The 27018-nt window shown below is 37.3% G+C and overlaps 1 protein-coding gene and 1 non-coding gene across 5 annotated transcripts; one reads left to right on the forward strand and one right to left on the reverse strand.

The window, feature by feature from the left end:
* Window positions 1-398: 398 nt before the first annotated feature.
* On the reverse strand, window positions 399-26352 carry NFU1 (NFU1 iron-sulfur cluster scaffold). 4 transcript variants are annotated; one of them, XM_019440704.2, is made up of 8 exons: window positions 26234-26352; window positions 22851-22951; window positions 17466-17601; window positions 12116-12182; window positions 7852-7966; window positions 3803-3863; window positions 2149-2323; window positions 399-561 (listed from the first exon to the last, which is right to left on the reverse strand). In XM_019440704.2, the coding sequence occupies exons 2-8, from the start codon at window positions 22939-22941 to the stop codon at window positions 517-519; spliced, it is 690 nt and encodes a 229-aa protein (XP_019296249.1). In that variant the 5' UTR covers window positions 22942-22951; window positions 26234-26352; the 3' UTR covers window positions 399-516. The 4 variants fall into 4 exon arrangements, with proteins under 4 accessions (XP_019296249.1, XP_019296240.1, XP_019296233.1 ...); XM_019440695.2 differs by lacking the exon at window positions 26234-26352 and adding an exon at window positions 25781-26036 and having other exon boundaries at window positions 17466-17538; XM_019440688.2 differs by lacking the exon at window positions 26234-26352 and adding an exon at window positions 25781-26030.
* On the forward strand, window positions 6362-6468 carry LOC128773555 (U6 spliceosomal RNA). Its single transcript, XR_008417921.1, has one exon. It is a non-coding gene; the product is annotated as a U6 spliceosomal RNA (small nuclear RNA).
* Window positions 26353-27018: the final 666 nt, after the last annotated feature.

Genomic DNA, 27018 nt, shown 5'->3' on the forward strand with positions numbered 1-27018 from the left:
ATATTCTAGAACTGGGTTATCAGTTTTCAGCATTATGTTTGTTTGTTTGTTTTGGTCTTTTAGTGAGAAGTCATGTCCTATGTACATTGGGAGCTACTAGCCACATACCATTTTTTTTTTTAATTCAGTAAAGATAGTTTCAAGCATTACACAAAAAGCTAACCCATTTTAGAATATTTTTAAAAGCATTCTCCTTATTTACTTCTGTATAAAAAAAAGTAAATGAATTAAATGGGGGCAAATGAACTACTTCACACATTATGCAAAGAAGGAGCCATGAGAAATGAAGAACAAACATTAAAATATCCCTGGATAAAATCCACGTGTACAGAAGATGATTCAGGATGTTATAAATAACTCATATGAGGTAAAGCAAACATGCAATATTTATACATCAGTCTCTGAAAAAAGGGCATATTTTATTAATCCTCAAGTTCCTTAGCAGATTAATAATAAAAGCTTGGTATATATTATCAAGAAGTCCAACTGCTGGGCCCAAAGAAAACTCTAATTATTTCAAGGTGAGTTTGCTTCTTTTTCATCAGATTCATCATCCATAACCTAAAACAAAAAAACAAAAACAAACAAACAAAACAAAGAGAATTTAAGAATTAAGAAAAGGATTAGAAATTGCTATTTTCCTGATTTTTACTCTTACTTGCTTACCTGAAATACTCTATAATAACACATGTCAATCCATTAACCACAAATCTATCAATAGTCCCCAAAGCAAAAGGTCTGTCTTATAACCTGGAATCATAACAACACAAAAGCCAATTTAATATTAACAAATTAGTTAAGTAGTGGTCTCTTTTGCTTGTCCCCCCAAAAATCTTTCAGTAGCAGAGTCTGAGCTGGACACTGACTATAGTGATTAACTAAAGGGGATTTCCTAGCCACAAGACTAATGTAATGGACTGTATGTTTGTGTGTTCGTTTGTTCTTCCCAACAGTATTCTATTTACTTAAATATATTCTGGGGAGCCACACCAAACTGTTATTATAAAAATATATATTAGAAAAATGAATCTCTAAAAAAGTAAAGAAATAAAAGATCATACTAGCAACTAATTACTTTGGTCTTACTCAGATAAAAATTCATTTTAAACCTTAGAAAAATATGAAGACATTTATTTCTATGAAGTTAAAATATTAGAAGAATACTAACAAACGCCTGATTTAAAAAATGAAAAGATTAACATCTTTTCATGGGTTAACATATTACTCAGAAAATAAAGACCAGCTCCTTTGAAGAAGAAAAGAGTTATATAAACCTAAGGAACATTTTTTTGTCTTCAACACACCTACTATAATTAAACACCAATTCAAGTTTATAATGTAACTACCCATTCATTACCCCATCCTGGACAAGTGAACAAAAATGTTCCTTTGTCAATCCACCAAAGTGTCAAATAATCCAATTCTTTAAAAAGACACGTAAGGCACAGAGAAGATAATGGAACAAAAATAAGTTTTTCTCTTTCTTTTTTTTAATGTTTATTTTTGAGAGAGGGAGAGCGAGCGCATGCACACAGGAGGGGCAGAGAGAAGGGAGTAGACAGGATCTGAAGTGGGCTCTGCACTGACAGCAGAGAGCCCGATGTGGGGCTCAAACTCACGAACTGTGAGATCATGATGAGCTGAAGTTGGACACTTAACCAACTGGGCCAGCCAGGTGCCCCAGTTTTTTGTTTTTTTAAATCTAGAAGAATCTGGTTCTGATCCGACACTATCATGGAAAAATAATTCTCTTATAGTTTTTCTTTTGGGTTGAGTAAAAATTACATCCAAGGAACTGATATTTTATAATCAATCTCAGCAATACTCAATTCAGAGAAATTTGTCAATCACTTCCTATTTTAGGCAGAACATTCCTAAATGTGGAAAAATATTTCCAAATACTTATTTAATACAAACAAAATATACAACGTGCATAACACCCAGGGCTAGGTGTTGCAGAGGAATACAAAGACCTGGATACGATTACAAGTCTCTCAAGGAACTTACCCATAAACATAACTCTGAAACAGACACACTGAAAGAGGCTTTGGACCAAAGCAGAGCTTAATTTCAAGCAGAGGACTGATAAGGCCTTCAAAGAGGAAATGGCAGGCATTGAATCTCAACTGTCATATAATATTGGCATACCTGTTCTACACCCTCTACTTCTGGAATATAAAACTGCAGCATGTTCTGAATTCCATTTTTCAGAGTAATCATTGAACTGGGGCAGCTGGTACAAGAACCTTGGAGTTTGAGCTGTACAATGCCATCTTCAAAGCCTTTATAGATAACATCTCCTCCATCTTCCTGCACAGTTGGCCTGCGGTCACGGAATATTTGTGATGTATGTAAAAGAACTGATGTATCCATCAAAAAAATTTAAAACAACTCAGGGCTTAGGTGGTATACTGGTAAAATTCACAAAGTTAGAGCTACCTATACAATAGAGAATGAGAACTGTAGTTAGTCTCATTGGTGACTCTCTTTTTACTCTTGGATAAAATGCCAAAATTCATTCAAACATTTTCCACTTATTATATTTTAATCTTGCTTGTTAATAATCTTTTCAGGCATTTAAGATCTCAAATTTCCAAAAAATTACAGGATTACTTAAAATATACTCATTCATTTCTTTTGAATGAACAGCAGCAGACTGACATGACACATGCTGGCTTTTTTTTTTCCAGGTAAACTAAGTATCAAAATATAACATTAATGCAGAAAAATGCATAAACCATGTATGAACAATTAAATGAATTTTCACAGTGTGAACACACATTTGTCCCAGGCCAACACACAATTTTAGCACCCCAGAAGTCCCCTTTGTACGTCCTCGCAACCAAAGGTAACCATTTCCTAATTGTTATTACCATTGTTTAATTCTGCCTGTTTTTTAACTTTATAATTTATAAATATAAATTCTATTTAAAAAACACACAGTATTTACTTTTTCGTATTTGGCTTATTTTACTCTTTATGAGATTCTTCCACATCATCACATAGTATTCCATTAAGTGAAAATGCCAGAATTTATCCCTGCTATTGCTGACGGACTTCTGGGCTAAATCAGGTTTTGGCTTTTACAGATTCTTGCAGATGTGTTTTGCTATACATATATATGATTGCTGGGCATATACCTGAGCATGGAATTGCTGGGTCAGGAATGCACATACATTCAGATGTAGTAGAAATGGCCATATAGTTGCCCTCTGCCCAGCTTCTCATGCTCTAGCCTCACACCAAAAATCAGCAAAATGTCCCACGGGAAGCCTTAATGAGCTTCCCTTCTCTCTAGGATCTTGTGTGCTTCAGCAGCTCTCTACTGTTTTCAAACGAAAGAAATTTATTGCATTTTATCTAGCTTTTCTGGGAGTTCTCACCGGGACCACTGCTCTGCTACAAGCAAAAGGGTAAGCCTGCGGTTCTCCACTCATTGAAATTTACTCTTTATGGGCAACAGCTTGAAAAAAGTACTTCCCTTTTCACAATCTTCCCGAACACTGTTTAACTCATTTTTTCATTTTAAGAAATTTGGTATTACAACAAATCAAACCTAGATGGTGACTGTGAACAATAAAGTCCTTTGTTATGTTTAGACAGACTGTTTTAACATTTTGAGTGAACAGATACAATGTACAGACTTTAAATTCAACTGCCAGGGTTATCGATTGTGGTTTACATTTACTTGTACTTATTAGAGTTTTGTTTTTTTTCCCTCATGGACAACTAAAAGTAAACTGCTATTATGAACATTGCCTCTGCAGTATATTTGATTTCGGGCAGAAAGATGAGCACATACCGTATTCTGGTATCTAACAGTTCCTTAATCATTGCCACAACTTCATCATCTTCTTCAGATCCTAGAAACGATTACAAATAAAATATATTAACAGTAGAAATTTTATATCCATGCAAATACAAGTATTAAAACAGGATGATTTTAACTTAATGTCTCATTAAAAAATAAAAGCACAGAACATGTAACTTGGTGTGGTGATACAAGACAAATGGAAATGATGGCTGGGGAGATGAAAAGATCATTCATTTGATTCTCTGAAGAAAAATTAAGGAGCACGTCAACTTGACACATGGCAATACAGGTGAGTAACGGACATAACTTGACCTACTAATGATGTTTAGGGTTTGAATTTTTTTTAGTTAATACATTTGTAAACTTTCATCATCTTCAAGGATTGAAAAATGGCAGAGAAAAAAAGACTGACTGGATTCTGATGGAAACTTTGAGACACAAAAGCACACCTACTTCATTAGTTAAGTTACATTTTTAATTTTTAAATTCAGTGGTTTTCAAGATGACAATGACACTAAATATAGATGTAAGCTTTGTGGAAATTTCCAAAATGTGCTACAAATGTGAATAAAAAAAATCAGTTTTTTCATTTTGGGTCATTTTTGTTTTTCTTTTACTTCATAAGGTTATATACCGATCTTAGCCAATGCCTTTTTAAGGGTTAAAAAACATTTTTTTGAAAATAATAAATAAATAAAATAAAATTTTTCTGAGAAATTTACCTTTAGGAAAACTAAAAATACAGGTAATTCAAATTATACTATAATATACACTGGAATTCTGACACCAATGTAAGTAATAATTATCAATATTAAATTATATTAACTTTGCATCTTTTTTTAAAGTTTATTTACTTATCTTGAGAGAGACAGTGTATGCACACGCCTGCACACATGGGAAACGGGCAGAGAGAGGGGAAGAGAGAGAATCCCAAGCAGGCTGTCAGCACAGAGCCTGACTTGGAGCTCAATCTCATGAACCATGACATGAGATCATGACCTGAGCAGAGATCAAGAGTTGGACGCTTAACCAAGTGAGCCCCAACTTTAAATCTCTTTTTTTTTTATGTTCTTTGCTTTTTAAGTCTATTTATTTATTTTTGAGAGAGGGAGCGAGTAGAGAAAGGGTAGAGAGAGAAAGGAAGAGAGAATCCGAAGCAGGCTCTGCTGTCAGCGCAGAGCCCTATGAGGGCTCAAACTCATGAACCATGAGATCAAGACCTGAGCCGAAATCAAAAGTCACATACTTAACTGACTAGGCCACCCAGGTGCCCCTTAAATCTTTTTTTAGTAAAAGAAATGAAATATAATAAAGTTAAAATTCTCTTTTGTCAAAACCTAAATTCCATTCCCCACTGTCACTTCCATAAACCACTACCATAATTTAGTGTGTATCTTTCTAGAATATTTACATTAAATTTACATGTACAAATTTATACAGATGAGATCCCACTACACATACCATTCTATACCTTTTTTCTATCTAATATAGCCTACAGTTCCTTATCAGCATATATACATATGCCTTAAATTTAAAATTTATTTTTATGTTATTTTTAGAGAGACAGAGTGTGAGTGGGGGAGGGGCATAGAGAGAGGGAAACACAGGATCCAAAGCAGGCTCCAGGCTCTGAGCTGTTGGCACAGAGCCTGACGAGGGGCTTGAACTCATGGACCATGAGATCATGATCTGAGGTGAAGTCAGACACTTAACCGGCTGAGCCACCCAGGCACCCTGATATATCTCAATTTTTAAAATAGCTATACAGTAATTGTATAGATTTCTTTTCATTTAGCTAATTTCTCAGTTATTTCAGTTGTTTCCAGTTTGCTACTATTTCTAACAATCTGCAGCATATACACTCTGGTGTAAAGAATGATTAGTGTACTTTTGCAAATGTATCTATGAGATAAATTCCTAGTGGTGGGATATTTGAGTCAACACTTGTGTATTTTTCAATTTGGGGAGCTGTAATCAAGCGGCTCTACAAACACTCTATCAATTTTACATATATATCCACCAAGAACACCTATAGCTGTTTCATGCATTATTTGAAGTTTGCATAAATGGTATATATGTAAGAACCTGTAAATAAGCATATCCTTTGATTTTCCTTTTTCAATTAATATTTTCTTTTATATCTTTTCACATTGTATCTCCCAATCTAGTTCATTCCTTTTAATTGCTGATGTATTTTTTAAATATTTCAATGAACATGCTTCATGTACTGTTTTATGTACATTTATAAGATTCATTTCGGGTATGTATCTAGAAGTGGAAGTGTTCATCTAAAAGTGACTATACAAATATTTGTGTGTGTACATATACATGTATGTAAACACACACATGACAGTATCTTTGTGATACTAGAGAAAGGACAAATTTCATCAACAAACTGCAATAACCACAGCTAATACTTATTAAGCTCCATGTGCACTTACTCTTCCAAGTGCTTTCCACAAAATTAACTTATTCAAAAGGTACAAAAAGCACAAACCACAAAGAAAAAGATGAATATATGTGACTATATTAAAAAGAAAAACTTCTGTGCTTGCTTCAACAGCACAAATACTAACACCGGAATGAAACAGAGAAGATTAACATGGACTCTGAGCAAAGATTATGTGCAAATTCATGAAATGTTCTGTCTTTCAAAAAAAAAGGAAAAAGAAAAATTTCTAAATGACAAAATCCTAAACACAGTGAGAAGGTGAGGAATGGTTAGGGAGGTTATTTGCAATGAATATACCTAACAAAGGACAAACACCCAGAATATTTTTCAAAAACTTGCTAAAATCAACACAAAAGAGACAACTCAATTTTTAAACAATGGGAAAAGATTACGAACAGGAAATTTACTGACAAGAAAAATAATGGCCAGTAAACATATGAAAACCTTCAGGCTCAGTGTTGATCAAGAAACTGCAACTAAAACAGGATATCATTTACACTTAACATACTGATTTAAAAAAAAAAGACAGTAGGTGATAAAGATGTAAGTTCAAATTCTTATATATTGCTAATTAGCATATAAATTAAAATAATTTATAATACAGCAATTCTGGTTTGAGGAACATATTATAACAAAACTTTTCACATATGCACAGACTTGTACAAGGTTGCCCACTACAGCAATGTTTGTAATAGAAATTAGCATAAATAATTCATTTGACCATAAGGAACAAATTAAGTGTAGTTTATTCATATAATAGAATACTATCTAGTACTTAAATAAACTAGAACTACATTTTTTCAAAATGGATGTATTTCAAAATATGCTCAGTGAAAAAAGGCTAATTGCATATAATATACATTAAAGTTTAAGAACAAAAACCAATACTATATATTCCCTGCAGAGACTTTTATGTGTGTAAAAGTTTGAAAAACAAACCAAGTTTCCACAAATCTCTGGAAGTAGAAAGGGGAAGGGATGCGGGTTGTGGAATTTTGGTTGTGTCTTTAATGTTTTACTTAAAAATGGGTATACAGCAATTGTGGCAAAAAACTAACATCTATGAAATCCGAAAAGAGAGAAAATTGATATACATTGTATTATTTTCTGTATGTTTGAAAATTTTTATAATTGAAAAATTTAGTTTTAGATAATCAATTTATACACAAGTTTTCAAAAATAATGGATGAAACTAGTATATGTGAAGTTCTGTTCCGCCTGGAATTGGTTCCAGAGTTAAATATGGTACAATGATAAAAATCTGCATTCTCGTGACTACTTTTTTTTTTAATGTTTATTTATTTTTGAGAGAAAGAGAGACAGAGTGTGAGCAAGCGAGAGGCAGAGAGACAGAAACACAGAATCCAAAGCAGGCTCCAGGCTCTGAGCTGTGAGCACAGAGCCCGATGTGGGGCTCAAACTCACGAACCATCAGATCATGACCCAAGCTGAAGTCGGACGTTTAACCAACTAAGCCACCCAGGCGTCCTAGTATTCTCATGACTTTTGAAATCAAGACAAATGTGAGGAAAGTAGAAACTTTTTTTAGAAAATGAAAATAAATATTAATTATCCAACATATTACCTGCTTCTCCCGAAGATGTTTCCTCAGTAACTAAGGGTAAGCCAGAAGCAAAGAAATCCATGATTGTTGCATAAATATCTGGTTTCAGTAAATTCCAGTCTAACTCTTCACTTTCCTGTAAATATTTAAAGGAAAATGCTATATTTCTAATCAAAAGCAAAGACTAATACCAAATAACACCCTGAATCTTTTAAGAATCGTTTCCTATATATATCCTATACTATGTAATAGCACTCATTTCTGGAGAACACATGTTAATTCCAGTTCTTAATAGATCTGGTCTATACTGACTTTTAGAAGATATAATCTTAGAACATTCCTCATGCATTTATTCATTCATTCATCAAACTTGTGTTAAGTGTGCTGGATATACCATGTCTTGTATAGGGGATAAAGATATTTTTTCAGTGGTGAAGAGAGTTAAAATACTGAATGAATTCTGTGTTTAGAGAGAATGATAAAGAGATTTCCCATTCTTTTAAAGAAAATAGGATACAGTTACTTGACCAAATATACAAGATAACCCCCAAGTATTCAAAGAATTCAACTTACTATCTTACTCAAGAGTAGAAGAAATCCAATGACACAACTGTAGAAGCAAAACATATAATATGGTGTCTTATCTATGGCCGTTGTGCTAGAGGGCTTGTGGACCTCCAACAAGCCTGGCATCCTTAGGAAAGAATACTTAATTATGTGACCTCTGTGTCGGGTCAACTACTTGATTCCATTAAAAAAAGGCAGGATTGGGGCACCTGGGTGGCTCAGTCGGTTGAGTGTCCGACTTCGGCTCAGGTCATGATCTCACAGTTCATGAGTTCAAGCCCCACTACAGGCTCGGTGCTGACAGCTCAGAGCCTGGAGCCTGTTTCGGATTATGTCTCCTCTCTCTCTGCCCCTCTCCGACTTGCACTCTGCCTTTCTCTCTCAAAAATAAACAAACATTTAAAAAAAAAAAAAGGATTATGGGGAACCTGGATGACTCAGTTAGTTAAGTGTCCAACTCTTGATTTTGGTTCAGGTCATGATCTCACGGTTCATGAGATGGAGCCCCGAGCCCTATGCTGGGCTCTGCTCTGACAGCATGGAGCCTGGTTGGGATTCTCTTTCTCCTCTCTCTCTCTGTCCCTACTCCATTTGCACCTGCATTCTTTCTTTCTCTCTCTCTCTCAAAAATGAATAAACTTAAAAAAAAAAAAAAGGATGGGATTATTAAATATCTAAATAGTATGAACATCTGAAAAGAGAAAGGGAGCATGTTTTGTTTTAGTTTTTTAAAGGGGAGCTCTTTAGGAGGAAAAAGTATTAGATGCAATCCATTTAGATTCTCAGGAGATTAACAGCTAGTGCCTATCCTTAAATACTATTAAAAATGAGTCTACATGCATAAAAGGGGCTATTTTTGTCATGGACTAAGAACCAACTTAGAGACAGTACACAGAAGACAAGATAAATGCGCACTGCTGTGGATATAAGAACAAAACTAGTGAGTTGCCTTAGTGATTGGGAATGGGAAATAGTTCTAGGTAACATTTTAATAAATTATTTGGAAGATGGATCAGAGGGCTACCTCAAAATCTTCATCAAATAGTGGGTTCTAGGGAAATCTAGGTGGCTCAGTCAGATAAGCGTCCATTTCAGCTAAGGTCACAATCTCGCAGTTCATGAGTTCAAGCCCCACATCAGGCTGTCTGCTATCAGCACAGAGCCTGCTTCAGACCCTCTGTCCCCCTTTCTCTCTGCCCCTCCTCTGCTTACACATGCTCCCTTTCTCTTTCTCACTCTCTCCCAAAAATAAATAAACATTTAAAAAAATTTTTAAATAAAAATAAATAACAGGCTCTACTGAATAGGGAAATATTGATAATAAAAAAAAGAAAACTATTCTGAAGTTGTCTACATGGGGGAAAAAAAAGCAGTTTATTTATTTAGAAAAAAATAAGAGGCACCTAGCTGGCTCAGTTAGTAGAGTATGTGATTCTTGATCCTGGGGTCATGAGTTCAAGCCCCATGTTGGGCATAGAGCTTACTTAAGAAAAAAAATAAATAAAATACTGAAAGTATCAAAGTTATTTCAAAGGATGGAAGAATAGAAAACTATTTTTACTCTGCTAAAGAAATGAATGATTCAGGGGAGCCTGGGTGGCTTAGTCGGTTAAGCATCCAACTTCAGCTCAGATCATGATCTCATGGTTCACGGGTTTGAGCCCCAAGTCAGGCTCTGTGCTGACAGCTCAGAGCCTGGAGCCTGCTTCGGATTCCATGTCTCCCTAATAAGCATTTTTTAATAAGCATTAAAAAAAAATTTTTTTAAAGGAATGAATGATTCACTTTAAATAAAGGGAAATGGGCAATAGCCAAAGTTATCAAGTAGATGAGATAGTCTATAATGAGGAAGGTAACTGAAAGAAAACAAATCTACTACTCTACCTATTAAATATCAATATATGCCCTAACTTAGATTATTTATTAGTTATATCATGTCACTTAAGGAAAAATAGTGGAGCTAGAGAAATTCCAAAAAGAGTAACTAAATTATAAACAAAAAAGGAAATAAAAGATGACTTATCAAAATCAAATCAAAGAAAAAAAACAACTCTGAAAGACATAATCACATGTTTTCATCTAAAAAAATTTTTATATGCCATGGCCTGTATATAAAAGGACTAAAAAAAACTTGTTAAAATAAATACATAATTTGCCATTTATAAAATGAAGACAAGAATACCTAGTTCTAAGGTTTAAATTAGATAATATATATAAAGTACTTCTGCTATGTAAATGCCATATCAGACACGTTGGAAATATTAAACAAAAGCTGGTCCTCCCCCGACCCTTAAAAAATACCAAAGAAAGCAAATTAAAGAATAGTAAAGATAGGCCAGATGTCTCTAAACTGGTAAAGACATGGGATCAGTCAACACAGATTTATACACCACAATCCTTTTGACAGAAACCTGAAAATTTAATCTACGAAATCTTACATCATTGTTTCGTTCTACAAAAATTTCTCAAAGTGCATAGTATGTGCCAGGCATTGTTCCAGGTGAATTTAACAAGATGGACAATCTCTATCTTTAAGGAGTTTACATTCCAGTATAGGAAAGACAGGTAATAAAATTAACCGAAAAAGAAAGTGACTAAGTGACAAGTACAACGAAGACAATAAACAGGGTAATGAGCTCCTGGACAGATGGCCACTTCAACTAATATGGTCAAGAAAGGACTTTCTGAGAATGTAGGGCCACTAACACTTTCAACAACAGGGAAAAACATTTTACAATCAGGATATCCGCAAGAACTATGGCCATTGGGATTGCCACCACGGAGGAAAACCCTCATTCTCCTCCACACATAAAGAGCTACAAGAGAATCCTGGACTATTTGTACCATGTCACTAAACCAGTCCACTATTATCAGTCCGATCCGTGCATCAAGAACTCAGAGCAATCCTTTCAAATTGCTTAAGAAGAGTTAAATGGAAACTTTCGATTTTGACAAGATACTGAAAAGTGATTAAGTTCAGTGCATACATATCAACGGACAGATATAAAAGTATACATAGTTCAAATTTAAACAATTCATTTCTCACTAATCTAGTAGACTTAAAAATGAAACCACCTCTTCTAGCAGATACCACTTCAGCTGTTGGATCGGGTAGCATATTTACATAGATTTTTTTTTGACACTTAGAGGTTAACCAAGTGCTACAGAACTACACAGTGCACTGCTCATATTACAGCAGGATGTATAATGTGGGAGATGCCATGATGAAAAGAGCCCATTTTGAATGGAGACACATATTCATGCTGTTGGTCAAATATAGAAACATATAGTTTGATTATTTGTTTCTTTTTACTCTCTCATTTTAAATTAAGAACTAGTAAAAATACCAAAGCTACCAATAAAATTTCAATTATGAAATAAAAAAGGATTAGTAAAAAAATAATAATTGGAGCCTAAATTCTAGTTCTGCCCAGGTTGAGTCCTGGCCCTGCTGTAGGGTAGATATATAATCCTGGATGCTGCATTTAACCATCTGAAGCTAAAGTTTTTCTCTTTTGAAAAACAAGGGATTTGGATAATTTCAACTTGAAAATTCTACTTAATAATTAACTTGAGAAATGCGAGAAGTAAATTTAACTTGAGATTTTTAGTACCAATATGCATAAAATACAATAAGAAAGGAAATTCGGAAAGGAATGTTGGACTCGGAAAAAACTAAAAGAACTTCACATCTTATTTTATATAATCCTATGTTTACCTTTGTAACAGTGATGAAATCTGGTCCAAAAAAGACACTTTTTACTCCTTCAATCCTAAATAACTGCCTGTGAATAATAAAAAATAAGAGATAATAAAATGCTTTATTATAGAAAAGTTTAAACATAAAGGTGGAGAGAAAAGTAAAAGAGCATTTACATACCCATCACCAGCATGAACAATTCACAGCCAACAATTATCAATTCATGGCTAATCTTGTTTCATCCTTTTACCCTCTGATCTAGCAATTACTCTTAGGTAGTTACCTAAGAGGAATGAAAACATGTTCCACAAAGATGTGTACATGGACCTTTATAACAGCTTTATTTATAAAAGCCAAAAAAATATCTGGACACGTCCATCAATTAGTGAATAACTAAACAGACTGTGTGTACCTGTACAATGCAGTACTACCCAGCAATAAAAAAGAATAGACTACTGGCACATGCAAAAACAAAGAGGACTCTCAAAAGCATTGTGCTAAATGAAAAGAAGCCAGGGCTGCCTGGGTGGCTCAATTGGTTAAGCATCTGACGTTGGCTCATGGTCTCATGGTTCGTGAGTTTGAGCCCGACATCGGGCTCCACGCTAATGGTATGGAGCCTGCTTGGGATTCTCTCTCTCCCTCTCTCTCTCCCCCTCCCTTTCTCCACTCTGTCCCCACTTGTACTCTTCGTCTCTCAAAATAAATAAATAAACTTAAAAAGATATATAAATAAAATAAATGGGGAAGGAAGGAAGGAAGGAAGGAAGGAAGGAAGGAAGGAAGGAAGGAAGGAAGGGAAGAAGTCAAACACAAAAGACTATATGGTGCCATTTATACGAAACTCTAGAAAAGGTAAAACTGTGGTGGCAGAAAGAAGATCAACAGTTACCAGGGTGACAGATGTGTGAACTAACTTTACTGCGGAAAGCATTCTGCAATACACATGTATATCAAGTCAGCACACTGTATACCTTAAATTTACAAAATGTTTTACATCAATTATATCTCAGCAAAGCTGCAATGCATTGCCATGAAACAAAATAGTTACCAGGGTATGAAAATGAAACAAGAAGAATGAGTGCAAATAGAAATGAGGGATTTCTGCAGTGATAAAAATGTCCCTATGTTTTTATTTTAGTGGTAGTTATACAATTATATATATTTAACAAAACTCTGGACTGTACACTTAAAATTGGTGAGTTTCATTTCATATAAATTATACCTCAATAGGGACGCCTAGGTGGCTCAGTCGGTTGAGCGGCTGCCTTCGGCTCAGGTCACGATCTCGCGGTCTGTGAGTTCGAGCCCCGCGTCAGGCTCTGGGCTGATGGCTCAGAGCCTGGAGCCTGCTTCCGATTCTGTGTCTCCCTCTCTCTCTGCCCCTCCCCTGCTTGCTCTCTGTCTCTGTCTCTCTCTCAAAAATAATAAACATTAAAAAAAAGAAATTTAAATTATACCTCAATAAAACTAATTTTTAAAATCCTCTAAGATAGGAGGAAGGGAGGATTATAATTTGAAAAGCCCCTACGGGATTTTGAAATGCACCTTCCTTCCCGCATCACTGATACATGTGCCATACATATCTAGTATACACTCCAGAGCAATTTCCTTTTTCCCTTATCCCCTTTTAGGAATAAAAGCTGATATACTTCAAAAAAGGTTACAGTTTACCTTTTCTTTGTCTATCATTGAAAGAGTGTTACTGGAATTACTATTTTTTTTTGACGTTTATTTATTTTCAAGAGAGAGAACAAGCAAGCACATATGCACACAGAAGAAAGGGAGATAGAGAATCCCAAGTAGGTTCCCGCTGTCAGCACAGAACCTGATGCAGGGGTAGATCTCTCGAACTGCGAGATTATGACCTGAGCCAAAATCAAGAGCTGGACGCTTGACCGACTGAGCCATCCAGGCGCTCCCTGGAATTACTATTTTTAAATTATTTAGGAATTTGTCTGAAATGATGTCACCCAGGTCCTCTACACAACCATTCAACATTAAATTTATAAGAAGTTACAAGATACTTGGTTGCATAGTATGATCCAATAAACCCAAGCACAGACCTACAAGTAGGTCCTCTGATTGGCTCTGTATATCTGCACTGTTAGCAAAGCTTTTTTTTTTTTCAAATGAAAGGATGGTGAGAAAAATCAACCCAATCTTTGGGCCATGTCAGTCAGGGGAACTGCTGTAGGCAAGAGTTCATAGGTTCTGTCCCTAAAGAAAGAAAAAGCTGGAAAAGTGTCTCAAACAGAGTAAACATGCTTTGCCATTTAGGTTACTTTCCTTAGGACAATTCCAACTCCTACAATGTCCAAGATATGACACCCAGAACTGAACACATATCCCAAACGTAGTCTGACTTACTCAGAGTACAAAGACTGTTACCTCTCTTGAGCTGGACACTAGGACTCTGTTAATGTTTGACTTTTTTGAGTACTGCATCATATCCAATAGAAATAACTGAAAGGTCAGATTCTTCCATCCTGTAATTGTGCTATTCATTTAAAAAATTTAAATAACAAGGCTTAACATTTGTTCCTGTTAGATTTTCCCTTACTTGCTTTACCCTATCATTTTAGCCTAGTGAAACTTCTTAAAAATTCCTCTGAATTTTGCCATGTAACATACAAACAATTCCTCCCACCTGAAAATTGATAATTTTATCATTATTAATGCTGCTGACAAAGAGAATTATTGAATAAACATGGCAACCACAGAAATACTACAGATACTACGGATCCTCTTACATGTCTCTAGAGACAGATTTACACTCGACTTACATTTCGTTGTCGGTGTCCATAAGGATAGTGAGAAACAATTCAGATGCCTCTCTGAAGTAAGATACACTATCATTTACTCATTCATTCAGTTACTCATTCAACAAATATTTGAAAACTTGCTAAATATCTGACACTGTGCTAAATAAACACCAGAGATACAATGATGAGCAAGACAAACTGGTCTCAGTTTTTCAGGAAGCTTACATTCTAGCCTACAGCAAAAACATTCTCTGTTAAAACAACAAAAACGAGATTAGTTTTGCTTGACTGAAGATAATAAATTCTGTGAATCCAGGAAATGAGCTACTAATTTGAAAAGGGCTTTTGCCAACTGAACATCTGACAGAAATAATCTCCAACTTATCTGTAAGTGAACAGAGTCTTCTTACTTTTATATTCTTCCTAAATACAAAAATACATGAATTCATTCTTGATGCAAACATTTCAAACTATTTATATAAAGTGAAAATGACTCTTGACCAACCCTGCCCCCAAGTTCACTGTTACCAGTTGCGGGTACATTCTTCTAGACCTTTATGTTACTATATTTTTGTTTTGTGTTTTTTAGCTTTATATACATAATAATCATATTGTACTCACTGTTTTTTTTTTAATGTTTATTTATTTTTGAGAGAGAGAGAGAGAGAGAGAGAGAGAGAGAGACAGTGTGAGTGGAGGAAAAGAGAGAGGAAGACACAGAATCTGAAGCAGGCTCCAGGCTCTGAGTATCAGCACAGAGCCCGACGCAGGGCTTGAACTCACAAACTGTGAGATCGTGACCTGAGCCGAAGTAGGACACTTAACCAACTGAGCCACCCAGGTGCCCTGTACTCACTGTTCTGCAACATGCCTTCTTCACTTAACTGTATGTCTTAGAGGCCAGTCTGTGATAGTAAATGAGGGTTCTCCTCATCTTTTTTAATTATCTGCAGACTATGGATGAACAAAGTTTACTGAACTCTTCCTATTGATGAATATTTAGGTTGTTTCCAACAGGTTACCATTACCAACAAGGCTGTAAGGAAAGGAACATCCTTGTATCACCTTGTGTACCTATGTGGATGTTGTCTAAAGTGGTTTTCAACCCCACTAGTAACTTGTGAAATCAATTAGGTATTGAACAGGACTTTAATACAATACAACAGAATAGAATAAAGAGAACAAGAAAAGAAATAAGAATGTATTACACACTGTCAGGATGAAAATTGTCCCACTGAATACCTGTGTGTAATCTATCTAAATACATGTGTATATATGTACTGGGTTGTAATATAAAATGTTTCTTAGTGTCACCTGCATCAAAAAGTATGAAAAACAAATGCTCTAAGATATATTGTAATAAGTGGCATCTGTAGGTCAAAGGAAATGTGCATTTTTATTAATGAGAAATTAAAAAAAACACACCTGAGATAAGCATATTTCTGGTTCCCATAAATAAGACATATAAAACAGCTGTGTGTACAGAAGTAGTTAATCTAAGCTTTACTTTCCAAATATCCCTGGCAATCAGTATCAGACTTACATTACCAAAAATTTTAATTGATGTGGACTCTAATATTTTTTTAGGTTTATTTATTTATTTTGAGAGAGAGAAAGAGAGGGAATGCACACACACAATTGGGAGAAGAGCAGACAGAGAGAGGGAGAGAGAGAATCCCAAGCAGGCTCTGTGCTATCAGTGCAGAGCCTGACACAGGGCTTGATCCCAGGAATCGTGAGATCATGACCTGAGCTGAAATCAATCAGATGCTTAACTGACTGAGCCACCCAGGCGCCTCAGGACTATAATATTTCTTATTATAATGTCTCTAGCTATTATTAAAAAGAGGTTCATTCTAATAATTTTATCATTTGTCCTTCATCTGACATACATTTAACATGTCTTAATCTAGTGAATTTTATTTTTTTTAATGCTTATTTTTTTATTTTGAGAGAGAGAGAGACAGACAGACTGTGGGGGAGGCCAGAGAGAGAGGGGGACAGAGGATCTGAAGTGAGCTCTGTGCTGACAGCAGACAGCTTGATGCAGGACTCAAACTCACAAACCGTGAAATCATGACCTGAGCCGAAGTCAGCCACTTAACCAAATGAGCCACCCAGGCGCCCCTCTAGTGAATTTTAAAACGGTCTCCCAATGACTGGTCTTTAAAAAATCATGGCAAACCTGATAACTATTATTATTTATAGTTCTGAATGGAATATTTTAGAAACTATTTCATTTTGAAATATCTAAAAATTTAGCTATCCTTAGGGAAAAAAATTAACAAGTTTTCACTGTTTTTTTTATAAACAGTTTTAAATATTTGGAATGAAAATTTATATTATCATTTTAATAAATTTTTTTAAGTAAAAATACAAATTCTTATTTAGCCATGATATAGATCTCTCAAATACATCACTTTTCAAGGGTTCCCTAATATCAACTATTATTTTCCTTTATCTCTTACCTGAAAAGAAAATAAAGCATTCTTTACGTTGAAAACAGTGCAGTACACATAAAAATGCGATTACTAAATGAGGCTGCCTCACCCCCAAAGTCAGTTATGTTTCTTGGTAAAAGCAAATAAGAAATAGCAATATACCTAGCCAGAGGGGAGCGAAATGCTGCAGCTGGTGTGGGAAAATCCATGGTCCTTGTCTCAAGAACTGGTTTTCCTGGAATAAATTTTAAACTGTTGGGATTTGGGGTATCTTGTGTTTGAATAAACATGTATCTCACTAAAAGAGAAAAAAGAAGAAAGAATGTTACTCCAGAAAAAAATGGTAGTTACGTTTATGGACTATGAAGTGCTCATTTTCAAAGAATCAAAAGAAGTAAAAAAAAGAAAATAAAGCTTTATTGTCCAAGCTGATGAAATAATTTTTAAAGACAACAATGAACTTTATCAATATAGGATAAATGCATTGAATTTTATATTAATACTGATTATTTGGGGCTCCTCGGTGGCTCAATTGGTTAAGCGTCCGACTTTGGCTCAGGTCATGATCTCACGGTTCATGGGTTCCAGCCCTGCGTCAGGCTCTGCACTGACAGCTCAGAATCTGGAACCTGCTTCAGATTCTGTGTCTCCCTTTCTCTCTGCCCCCTCCCCCACCCATACCCTGTCTTTCTCTCTCAAAAATAAACATTAAAAAAAATTTTTTTAAATAAAAGAAAATAAGGCTTTATTGCCCAAGAAGCCAAAATAATTTTTAAAGACAACAATGAACTTTATCAATATAGGATAATTGCACTGAATTTTATATTAATACTGATTATTTAGTTTTGTTACTCAACACTTTCTACCAATATCCTACTTAAAAAAAATTTTTTTTAATGCTTATTCATTTTTTGAGACAGAGAGAGAGAGAGAGAGAGAGAGACAGAGAGAGAGACAGAGAGCACGAGCAGGGGAGGGGCAGAGAGAGAGAGACACAGAATCGGAAGCAGGCTCCAAGCTCTGAGCTGTCAGCACACAGCCCAACGCAGGGCTTGAACCCACAAAGAGTGAGATCATGACCTGAGCCGAAGTTGGCCACTTAACCAACTGAGCCACCCAGGCATCCCAGCAGTATCCTACTTTTAACGAGGAAGGCATATCATCATTCCAGAGTCTTTAATATATTTTATTTGTTGACTTAGTACTAATGGCTATCGTAATCATAAATCATCATCACCATGATATTAAAGACAATAAAATGTTAATTCTTTTCTTTCCAAAGTGCTTCCATTCTTTTATTATTATTTTTTTAAATGTTTATTTATTTTTGAGAGAGACAGAATGAGAGTGGGTGGGCAGGGAGAGAGGGAGGCGCAGAATCCGAAGCAGGCTCCAGGCTCTGAGCTGTCAGCACAGAGCCCGATGTGGGGCTCGAACTCACGAGCTGTGAGATCGTGACCTGAGCTCAAGTCAGACGCTCAACCAACTGAGCCACCCAGGCACCCCTCCATTCTTTTATTTCTTTAAAAAATGTTTACGTATTTATTTTGAGAGAGAGCACACGCATGTGCATGTGTGTGCACAAGGTGGGGAAGGGCAGAGAGAGAGGGAGAGGAATCTCTAGCTGGACTGTGGACCCAATGTGGAGCTCAACTCCAGAAACCATGAGATCATGACCTGAGCTGAAATCAAAAGTCAGATGCTCAACTGACTGAGCCACCCCAGAAGTTACTGGTTACCATTCTTTTAAAGACAAATTTATAATAGTAACTAATATTTATTGTGTATGTACTTACTACATGCCAGAGACAGGGCTGAGTGCTTTATATATATTTAAGCCTTTAATAATACTATGAAGAATCCCTATTACAGTAAAACCTTGGTTTGCAAGCATAATTCATTCTGGAAGCATGCTTTTACATCAAAGCAAATTTCCCCATAAGAAATAATGGAAACTCAGATGATTCGTTCCACAACCAAAAAAATATTCATATAAAAATGATTATAATACTGTAATATAATACAAAATAATACAGAAAATACAAAATATAAGGAAAAAATAAACAAATTAACCTGCACTTACCTTTGAAAACCTTCGTGGCTGGTGTGAGGGAGGAAGGTTATTGTGTAGAATGACTTTCACTATCACTAACAGAATCACTGAGCTGTCTACTGGCTGAATGGAATCTTTTTCTGCCTGGAGGCCAATGTATATGCTCACACGGATGTTGACTACAGTACAGTATTAATAAATTTTTGTCATATACTGTATTTAATGTAACTGGCAATAAAGCAGCTGAGGAAAGGTCTATATCTGCAGGCAGCCTGACCTAGAATGAAGCGAAGCATTCCTAAGCTTACTCTTGTATGGAAAAGCAAAGGACTGTCCCTAGGTGCTTTGAAGTGGCAAAAAATACACTAGTGCCAGCTGTGGGCCACTCCCAACGTTCTGAAAAATCACTGATTTCTGCCAGACACCACGGTCTGAGACTGAGCATGTGAGCATGGGAGACAATCACTCACAATCCCGCAGTGAGAGAGAGAGAGAGAGAGAGAGAGAGAGAGAGGGAGAACTACTGGCTCAGTTGTGATCATGTGACGTCTGGCGTCATGTACTACTCATATTGCAAGACATCGCTCGTTTATCAAGTTAAAATTTATTAGAAATGTTTGCTTGCCTTGCAGAACACTCGCAGAACAAGTTACCCACAATCCAAAGTTCTACTGTATTCCCATATTACAAATGAAGAAACTGAAGCTTACAGTTAAGTAATTTGCCCAATGGTATAGTCAGTGACATTATAAATTATCATGAAAGTGGAAATCTATGTGAATTACTTTCTGGAATATTTTTAACTTATCTTTACATGTTCTTCTTTGCTTCTTCTAGGGCCAAGAAGGAATTAAGAATGAATTCATTAAAGGAGTAAAAAATGAACAGAATCTTCACTCTCCTACCTTGCTATTATGATAATAGCTTGTAGGACAGAAGATAGTACTGGGGTTTTAATAGTCTTAAAACTACTAAACAGGTCCTGATTATTTATTATGAAAATAAACCTTCCAACCAAAACAAGACAATTCTCATCTTAGAGCAGTACACTGAAATAGATTAATTTATTTAATAGTTATCATGTGCTGGGCCACGATGCTAAGCACTCTCTGTGAATTACATAATTTAATCCTTCCATTCTCTCAAGGAAACACCGTTTTTATCCTATTTTATAAATAAGGAAACTAAAGCTCAAAGTCACTCAGCTAATCAAGAGACAGAGACAGGATTCAAGCCCCACCAATCTCCTACCATGGACTTGCTTGACCACTATACATACTGCCACTCCACACTTAGTGTCAAGCATTCAGAGGAAAATACATTTAAGATCAGTCTTCCTATCCTGTCATAATCCTCGTATCATACGTCTAAGGAAAAGCAGTAAAATATCAAAAAGCAACAGTTTTATTTTTTTTTTAAGTTTATTTACTTATTTTGAGAGAGAGAGAAAGCGTGAGTCTGCTTCAGATTCTGTGTGTGTGTCTCTCTCTCTGCCTCTCCCCCACTCATGCTCTGTCTCTCTCTCTCTCTCAAAAGTAAATAGACATTAAAAAAGAAAGAAAGAAAGGACTATCACCAATTTCTATAAATATAAAGACAACAAGCTTCTTTTAACCTTGGTTATGACCAATCATTTGGTAAGGCCTTTCTTAATAATTTATTGGTAACCAAAATCTCTGCACACATTAAACACTCTACCACAATATTTGAAGAATTAAATCTGGCATCTTTCTTTCTTTCTTTTAAAAGCTTTTATTTGAGAGAAAGAAAGAGTACACAAGTGAGGGAGAGGGGCAGAAGAAAAGAGAGAGAGAGAGAGAGAGAGAGAGAGAGAGAGAGAGAGAGAACCTCAAGCAGGCTCTACGCTCAGCTCAGAGTCTGATGTGGGGCTCGATCCCACGACCCTGGGATCATGATCTGAGCTGAAATCAAGAGGTGAATGCTCAACCAACTGAGCCACCCAGGCACCCCATGGCATTTTTCTACTCAGTCCATCTGTGTACAACTATACACGCAGTAAGAAAGGTTTTTAGAAATACTTGAAGGTAATAATTGTAAACATGGGGCGCCTGGCTGGCTCAATCAGAAGGGCATGCCACTCTCGATCTGAGGGTCATTCAACCCCCATGTTGGGTGTAGAGATTACTAAAAACATAAAAACTTTAAAAAAAACTATAAATGTAAAAAAAAAATTAGGACAGCATAATCTATATATACTTTTTGAAGTAGAAAATATATGATAACACAACATAAACTTTCTCTCTTGACAATGAGCAAAGCTATTTCAAAATAGTAATTTGACTTGGCATTAACAAAATCATTCCAATTATAGTCTAAACTGGATTTAATTTGATATTCCAGAAATGACACCCAGGTCCATCATCCAGAAAGATACCCCTGAATGTGTCATAAGGGTTCCAACAAAATAGACTGATCTAAAATAATTTTCCTATTATGCTTGGTCTAATAGGTAATAGGTAGGAAGAAGCTCTTCCAAAACTATAGATGTATGGTGCTTAAAGTTAGTATCAAAGACTATGATCAGTGGGTTTCCAATTTGAAAAGCATGAGGACCACATAATTCCACCCTACAAAATTTAAAAGTCCAATTAAAGTAGCTTAACATGCTGAGTTACTATTTATGCCTAAATTTTCATTCTGTGATTCAAGGAAACATGCAAGGTTCTCCTCTTCTTGCCCCAATATACAGGGGACGTAAGGTCTCTTATCTACCCAGATCTAGATCATGTGGTTAGCCAGAGTCAGCCACCTGCCAGAGTACAGCCACAAGGTGTTCAAGGCAGTGATAGAAATGGGAGAGGGCCCAAGAGCTAAATCCAAACTCTTATAGCTCCATAAGTACACAAAGGCACAGATTTACACACAGACACACAGAGACAGCTCCCAAGGTTCCCTAACCACATGACACTGGTCACAGTTCAATAATTTTCAAATCCTGTCTTATTTCCAATATTAACAAAAATAAAAGAAAAAAAAGCATGTAACATCAACAAAATTATCAAGAAAGCCATAGTTAATTGATTTGGATGAAAAAAAAGAAAAATTACATCAAAAGTACTATTTCCTGAAGCCTTGATGAAAGCTAGAAATTTACTGATTTTAGGTGCATTCTTGTCAAAATAAGAAGGGCAGGAGCTTAAAATACATACAAGTTTTTTAAACAAACCCATTTGTAACTTCTTTTTATATTTTCATTTCAGAAATCATTTCCTGAACAATGCTCCAGAAGATGTGTTATACAAGATACCGAGATTTAATTGATCTCTTGGACACTGTGCTCAGGATTCTTGAAATCTAATGCCAGGCATACCTGTAACAGTCAAGCATGAAGTTATGATACAAAAAAACGCCATGTTCTTTTATGCATCTGAACAGGAACTTTACAAACTCTCATCTTTTATGATCCACAAAATTTTGAGCATAGTTTCATTAGTTTCTGAAACATAATTTGTTTTAAAGAGATGAAATTTTACCTGTGTTACATAAGGTTGCAGGCAGTGGGAAAAGCGGTCTTTGTACAAACTGATGCAGAGGCTGTTTTGTCATGGTATACAGATTCATCATAGGACAGAATCTACATTTAAAAACAAACAAAAATGACATTTCAAGAGATAATCTTCTAAGCTCAGTTTCTACTTCTTATACACACACACACACACATATATATATATATATATAATAATGAAAATAACAACAAAGCTGAATTTTCATTCTCCATCCACATTATTTCCCCTTCTTTAGGCAAGCAATATCTGCAAACAATTTAAAAACATGAGCTCAAATGGAAATTTATAGTCTTGATAACTGAGTGTACACAGGATTGTGCAATATGCAATGTAAGAAACAGAAATGCAACTACATTTGTGATTTATAACCTGGATTCCCAGGCTCTTAGCTATGCATGAAGGATGCAAAGAACTACCAATTGCTTTTTTCCTTCTTTTCAAACTTTAAAAAAAACTAGGTGATAGAGTCACATGGTTCAAAATTCAAAGGGAACAAAAGTAAATACTTTGAAGTCTCCCTCCCTTTTCTGTCTCTACCATCATGCTTTCCTGGAGAGAACCAATACTACCTGTTCTGAAAGGTATCTCAATACTTCAAAAAGTCTAACAGAAAGTGTACTGTTCTCCTCCAAACCACTAAAGAAGGTACTAATCTATATATGCTTTTTTTTTTAAGTTTATCTATTTATTTTGAAAGAGAGAGAGAGAGAGAGAGAGAGAGAGAGAGAGAGAGAATCCAAAGCAGGCTCCAGCTTTCATCACGGAGCCCGATGTGGGGCTCGATCCCACAAACTGTGAGATCATGACCTGAGCCAAAATCAAGAGTCGGACGCTTAACACACTGAGCCACCCAGGCTCCCCTATATATATGCTTCTAGACTGGAAACCTCTTAAGCCAGTGTTTGTAACTTTGGTTATTTCTCTGTGATAGAGAAGTACCAATTGGTTATTTTTTCATGGTTTTAACAAATTAAAAATGAAGGGAGAAGGGAAAACAAATATTACCAAAAAAGGAAAAAAATTTTTCAGTAAAAATTTTTAGAAGTCTGATGCAAGTTACTTTAAAATCCAGTTTACTTTAGAATACTATTGCTATCAGGATGCCTGGGTGGCTCAGTTGGTTAAGCGTCTGACTTGGGCTCAGGTCATGACCTTGCAATCTGTGGGTTCGAGCCCCACATCAGGCTCTGTGCTGACAGCTCAGAGCCTGGAGCCTGCTTCAGATTCTGTGTCTCCCTCTGTCTCTGCCCCTCCCCCACTTGTACTCTGTCTCTCAAAAATGAATAAACATTAAAAAAAATTGTTTTTTAAAGAATACTATTGCTTTCTTCAGTTTTCATTTCACAGCAGTTGTTAAAGAATTTTAAATATATATATGATCACTTAAAAATATTTTCTCTGATTATTTTTATCTGCAAACTCATTAAGGGAAGGGGTGTCTCCATTTCTGTGCCCCTCAGCAGCAAGCATGACGGATGGCCTCAGTTCTTCATTTCTAAAATGAAATATTCACAGCTACCTCAAAGACTGAGCCATAAAAGGATCCAGATAATCCATGTAAAGTGCATACATCAGTGCCTAGCCTTGTAGTTAGAGTTCAGTAAATGTTGGCTACCACTATTATTACGTGATAGGTGCCCAATTAATTACTGAATGAGGTTTAAGGCTTGGGGTGAAAACATTTTTATCCATAGCTCACTGCCTAAATCTTGACTATGCTGGAATATGGGAATACACACTGAAGACCGGTATTCTTATCCCTTAGGCCCACAGAAAAGGCAACAGAATGGATGGATACTGTGACACAGATGGGTTTAAAGTGACAAATAGTAAAGGAGAGGGGGGGCCTCGGTGGCTCAGTCGGTTGAGCCACCAACTACTCTTGATTTGGGCTCAGGTCATGATCTCAAGGTTCAGGAGATGGAGCCCAGTGCCAGCCTTTGCACTGGCAGCATGAAGCCTGCCTGGGATTCTCTCTCCCTCTCTCTGTCCCTCCCCTGCTCATATATTCACTCTCTCAATCTCTCTCTCTCTAAATAAATAAACTTAAAAAAAAAAAATAGTAACGGTAAGTTAAATTCTTCCAGTAAGACATCTACCAAAACAGCACAGGGGGATAGTAGGTGGCTAACAAATCTTTCAGCAAACTTAATGCTTTTAAATTTCAAGGACATCGTTAGCACTAAAATCCCTAACATTCACTAGGTGAAACCCTGTAGGCCCTTTTGTCCTTTTGTTCCAGTGGCAAAATCAGGGTGACACCTACTTAAGTTATCAATCCTTTTCATCTAACCAACGTTGACAGATGTCACTGGGAGGCCAAACTCAAAGGCGGGTTGCACTAAAGGGGAAAAAACAAGGCAACAGGGTGGCTCTAGGTGATACGGGGGAAATCTAGGGGTCTAGATTCTCATCAGAATTCCATCACTTAGAAGCTATATGACCTCATACAGGTCACGTCCCCTTTTCTGGGCCTACTGAGAAAATGAGGAATTGAGGTATTTTCTCCCATTCTGTAGATATTTTGATTTGTGTTTAAAAAGCAGAGGGACTGCACATGATGGAAAGGCTGGAGGGGACCACACTGATTTTTAAAATATCTCCTCCGTGGGGTCTTTGCAGCCAGTCTCTGCGGGCCTCCCCACCGCAGGGATTCAGGCGCCGGATTTCAGCGCCTGGGACCGGGCGCCGCAGATCCCGCCCGAATTGAGGGCGCAGCGCCGCCTCACCGATAGGCGCCCACCTCGGGGCGAGACCCCCCAACTGAAGTGACGGGGGCGCACCCGAAAGCTCGGTCAGGGGCACTTCTGCCCACCCCGCTGTGGGGGCAGCGGCCACTCCGCTGGTTAACTAAGCCCAGCGGCACGCCTGTGCGGAGCTCCTGGCTCGTCACCTACCGCCTACACAGCCTTGCAGCTGCAGCCGCAGCTCCCCAACCCAGCCGGGCCGCCGCTGCCATCTTAGTCCGAGTGCGCAGCAAGTGGGGCAGCTCTCGCCGCTTCGCCGACGGGCGGAAGCCCCGCGCAGGCGCAGGCCGGCCAGAAGCGGGACAGGCTCCGTGGAGAGCGTACCCTGCCGGCGGGGGGCGGTGCTGCTGCTGGTGGGACGGGAACCTCGCTCCCGGCTCCCGGCAACCATTGCCCACCTACACAGTAAGCCTGGACCAGGGCTGGGAGAAGCCCCGGAGACGCTTGCGCAGGCGCCCTAGGTAAGGCACGACTCAGCACACATGCGCGCTGCAGTGCTTCGCTTTTCCTTCTTGATGGGAGCTTCTGCGGAAGGATGTGTGCATCGCAATGCTGCTCTCCAACCGTAAACCTGCCCATTGCCATTAGTAGGATCCTGCTCACCCTTGAGCTGGGGCTCAATGACTGCGTCAAAAGACTCCCTGGAGCATCCCCTCGAAAGAGTTGTCACCTTCAGCGAGATGCCTGCTCTTCTCCCTTGGGGCTGCGGTTGGTTCTCTTATCCTTCCGTTAGGCTGGGCTTATAGACCCACTCATCTTGGACCAGTCCCCACAGGACTCACCTCCTGCAGTGCTGCCCTTTGCTTTATAAACATGAGTATTTGACTAGCTTCCAGAGCCAAGTGCAAAAGCCTATTAACTACCCTCCCAGAACTTTTCTTGAGTATTTCGCTTTCTCCAGGACAATGGTTCTCAAGATGTAGACGGGGGGCAACAACAGATGGGAACACATTGGAAATGCAAATTAGCAGGCCGCGCCATAAACCCACTGAATCACAGTCTCTGGAGGTGGGGTCCAGTCTCTGTTTTAATAGGACCTTCCGCTAAAATTTGAGAGCCACTGCTCTAGAAGGTAAGCACAGTACTGGTTTCTGGACCAGAAACAACACACCTATTGTTGGACAGATTGAAGCCACAGGCACAATAACCTTTGTGGTTTCTATGGCCCAGAGAAGTGTCCAAGAGGGTGGGTGGGGCTGCAGGCCTGCGTTAGGTGTGGGTTTGGACACCGAGCAGGCTGTGCTTCCTTAGTGCAGTTTACATTCTGGAGGCCACAGGTTGGCTTCCAACTGCTGGTTCTTCGCGGAACATTCATTCTAGACCTCAGTGCAGTCCAAGGCTTGCCCCCTTAATCTCTTTTAGATCCTGACTGAAGTGTGACTTTTCCA

This window comes from Panthera pardus, unplaced genomic scaffold, assembly GCF_024362965.1.
Source record: "Panthera pardus isolate Hobbes unplaced genomic scaffold, ASM2436296v1 HiC_scaffold_25, whole genome shotgun sequence".
NCBI classification, from domain to species: domain Eukaryota; kingdom Metazoa; phylum Chordata; class Mammalia; order Carnivora; family Felidae; genus Panthera; species Panthera pardus.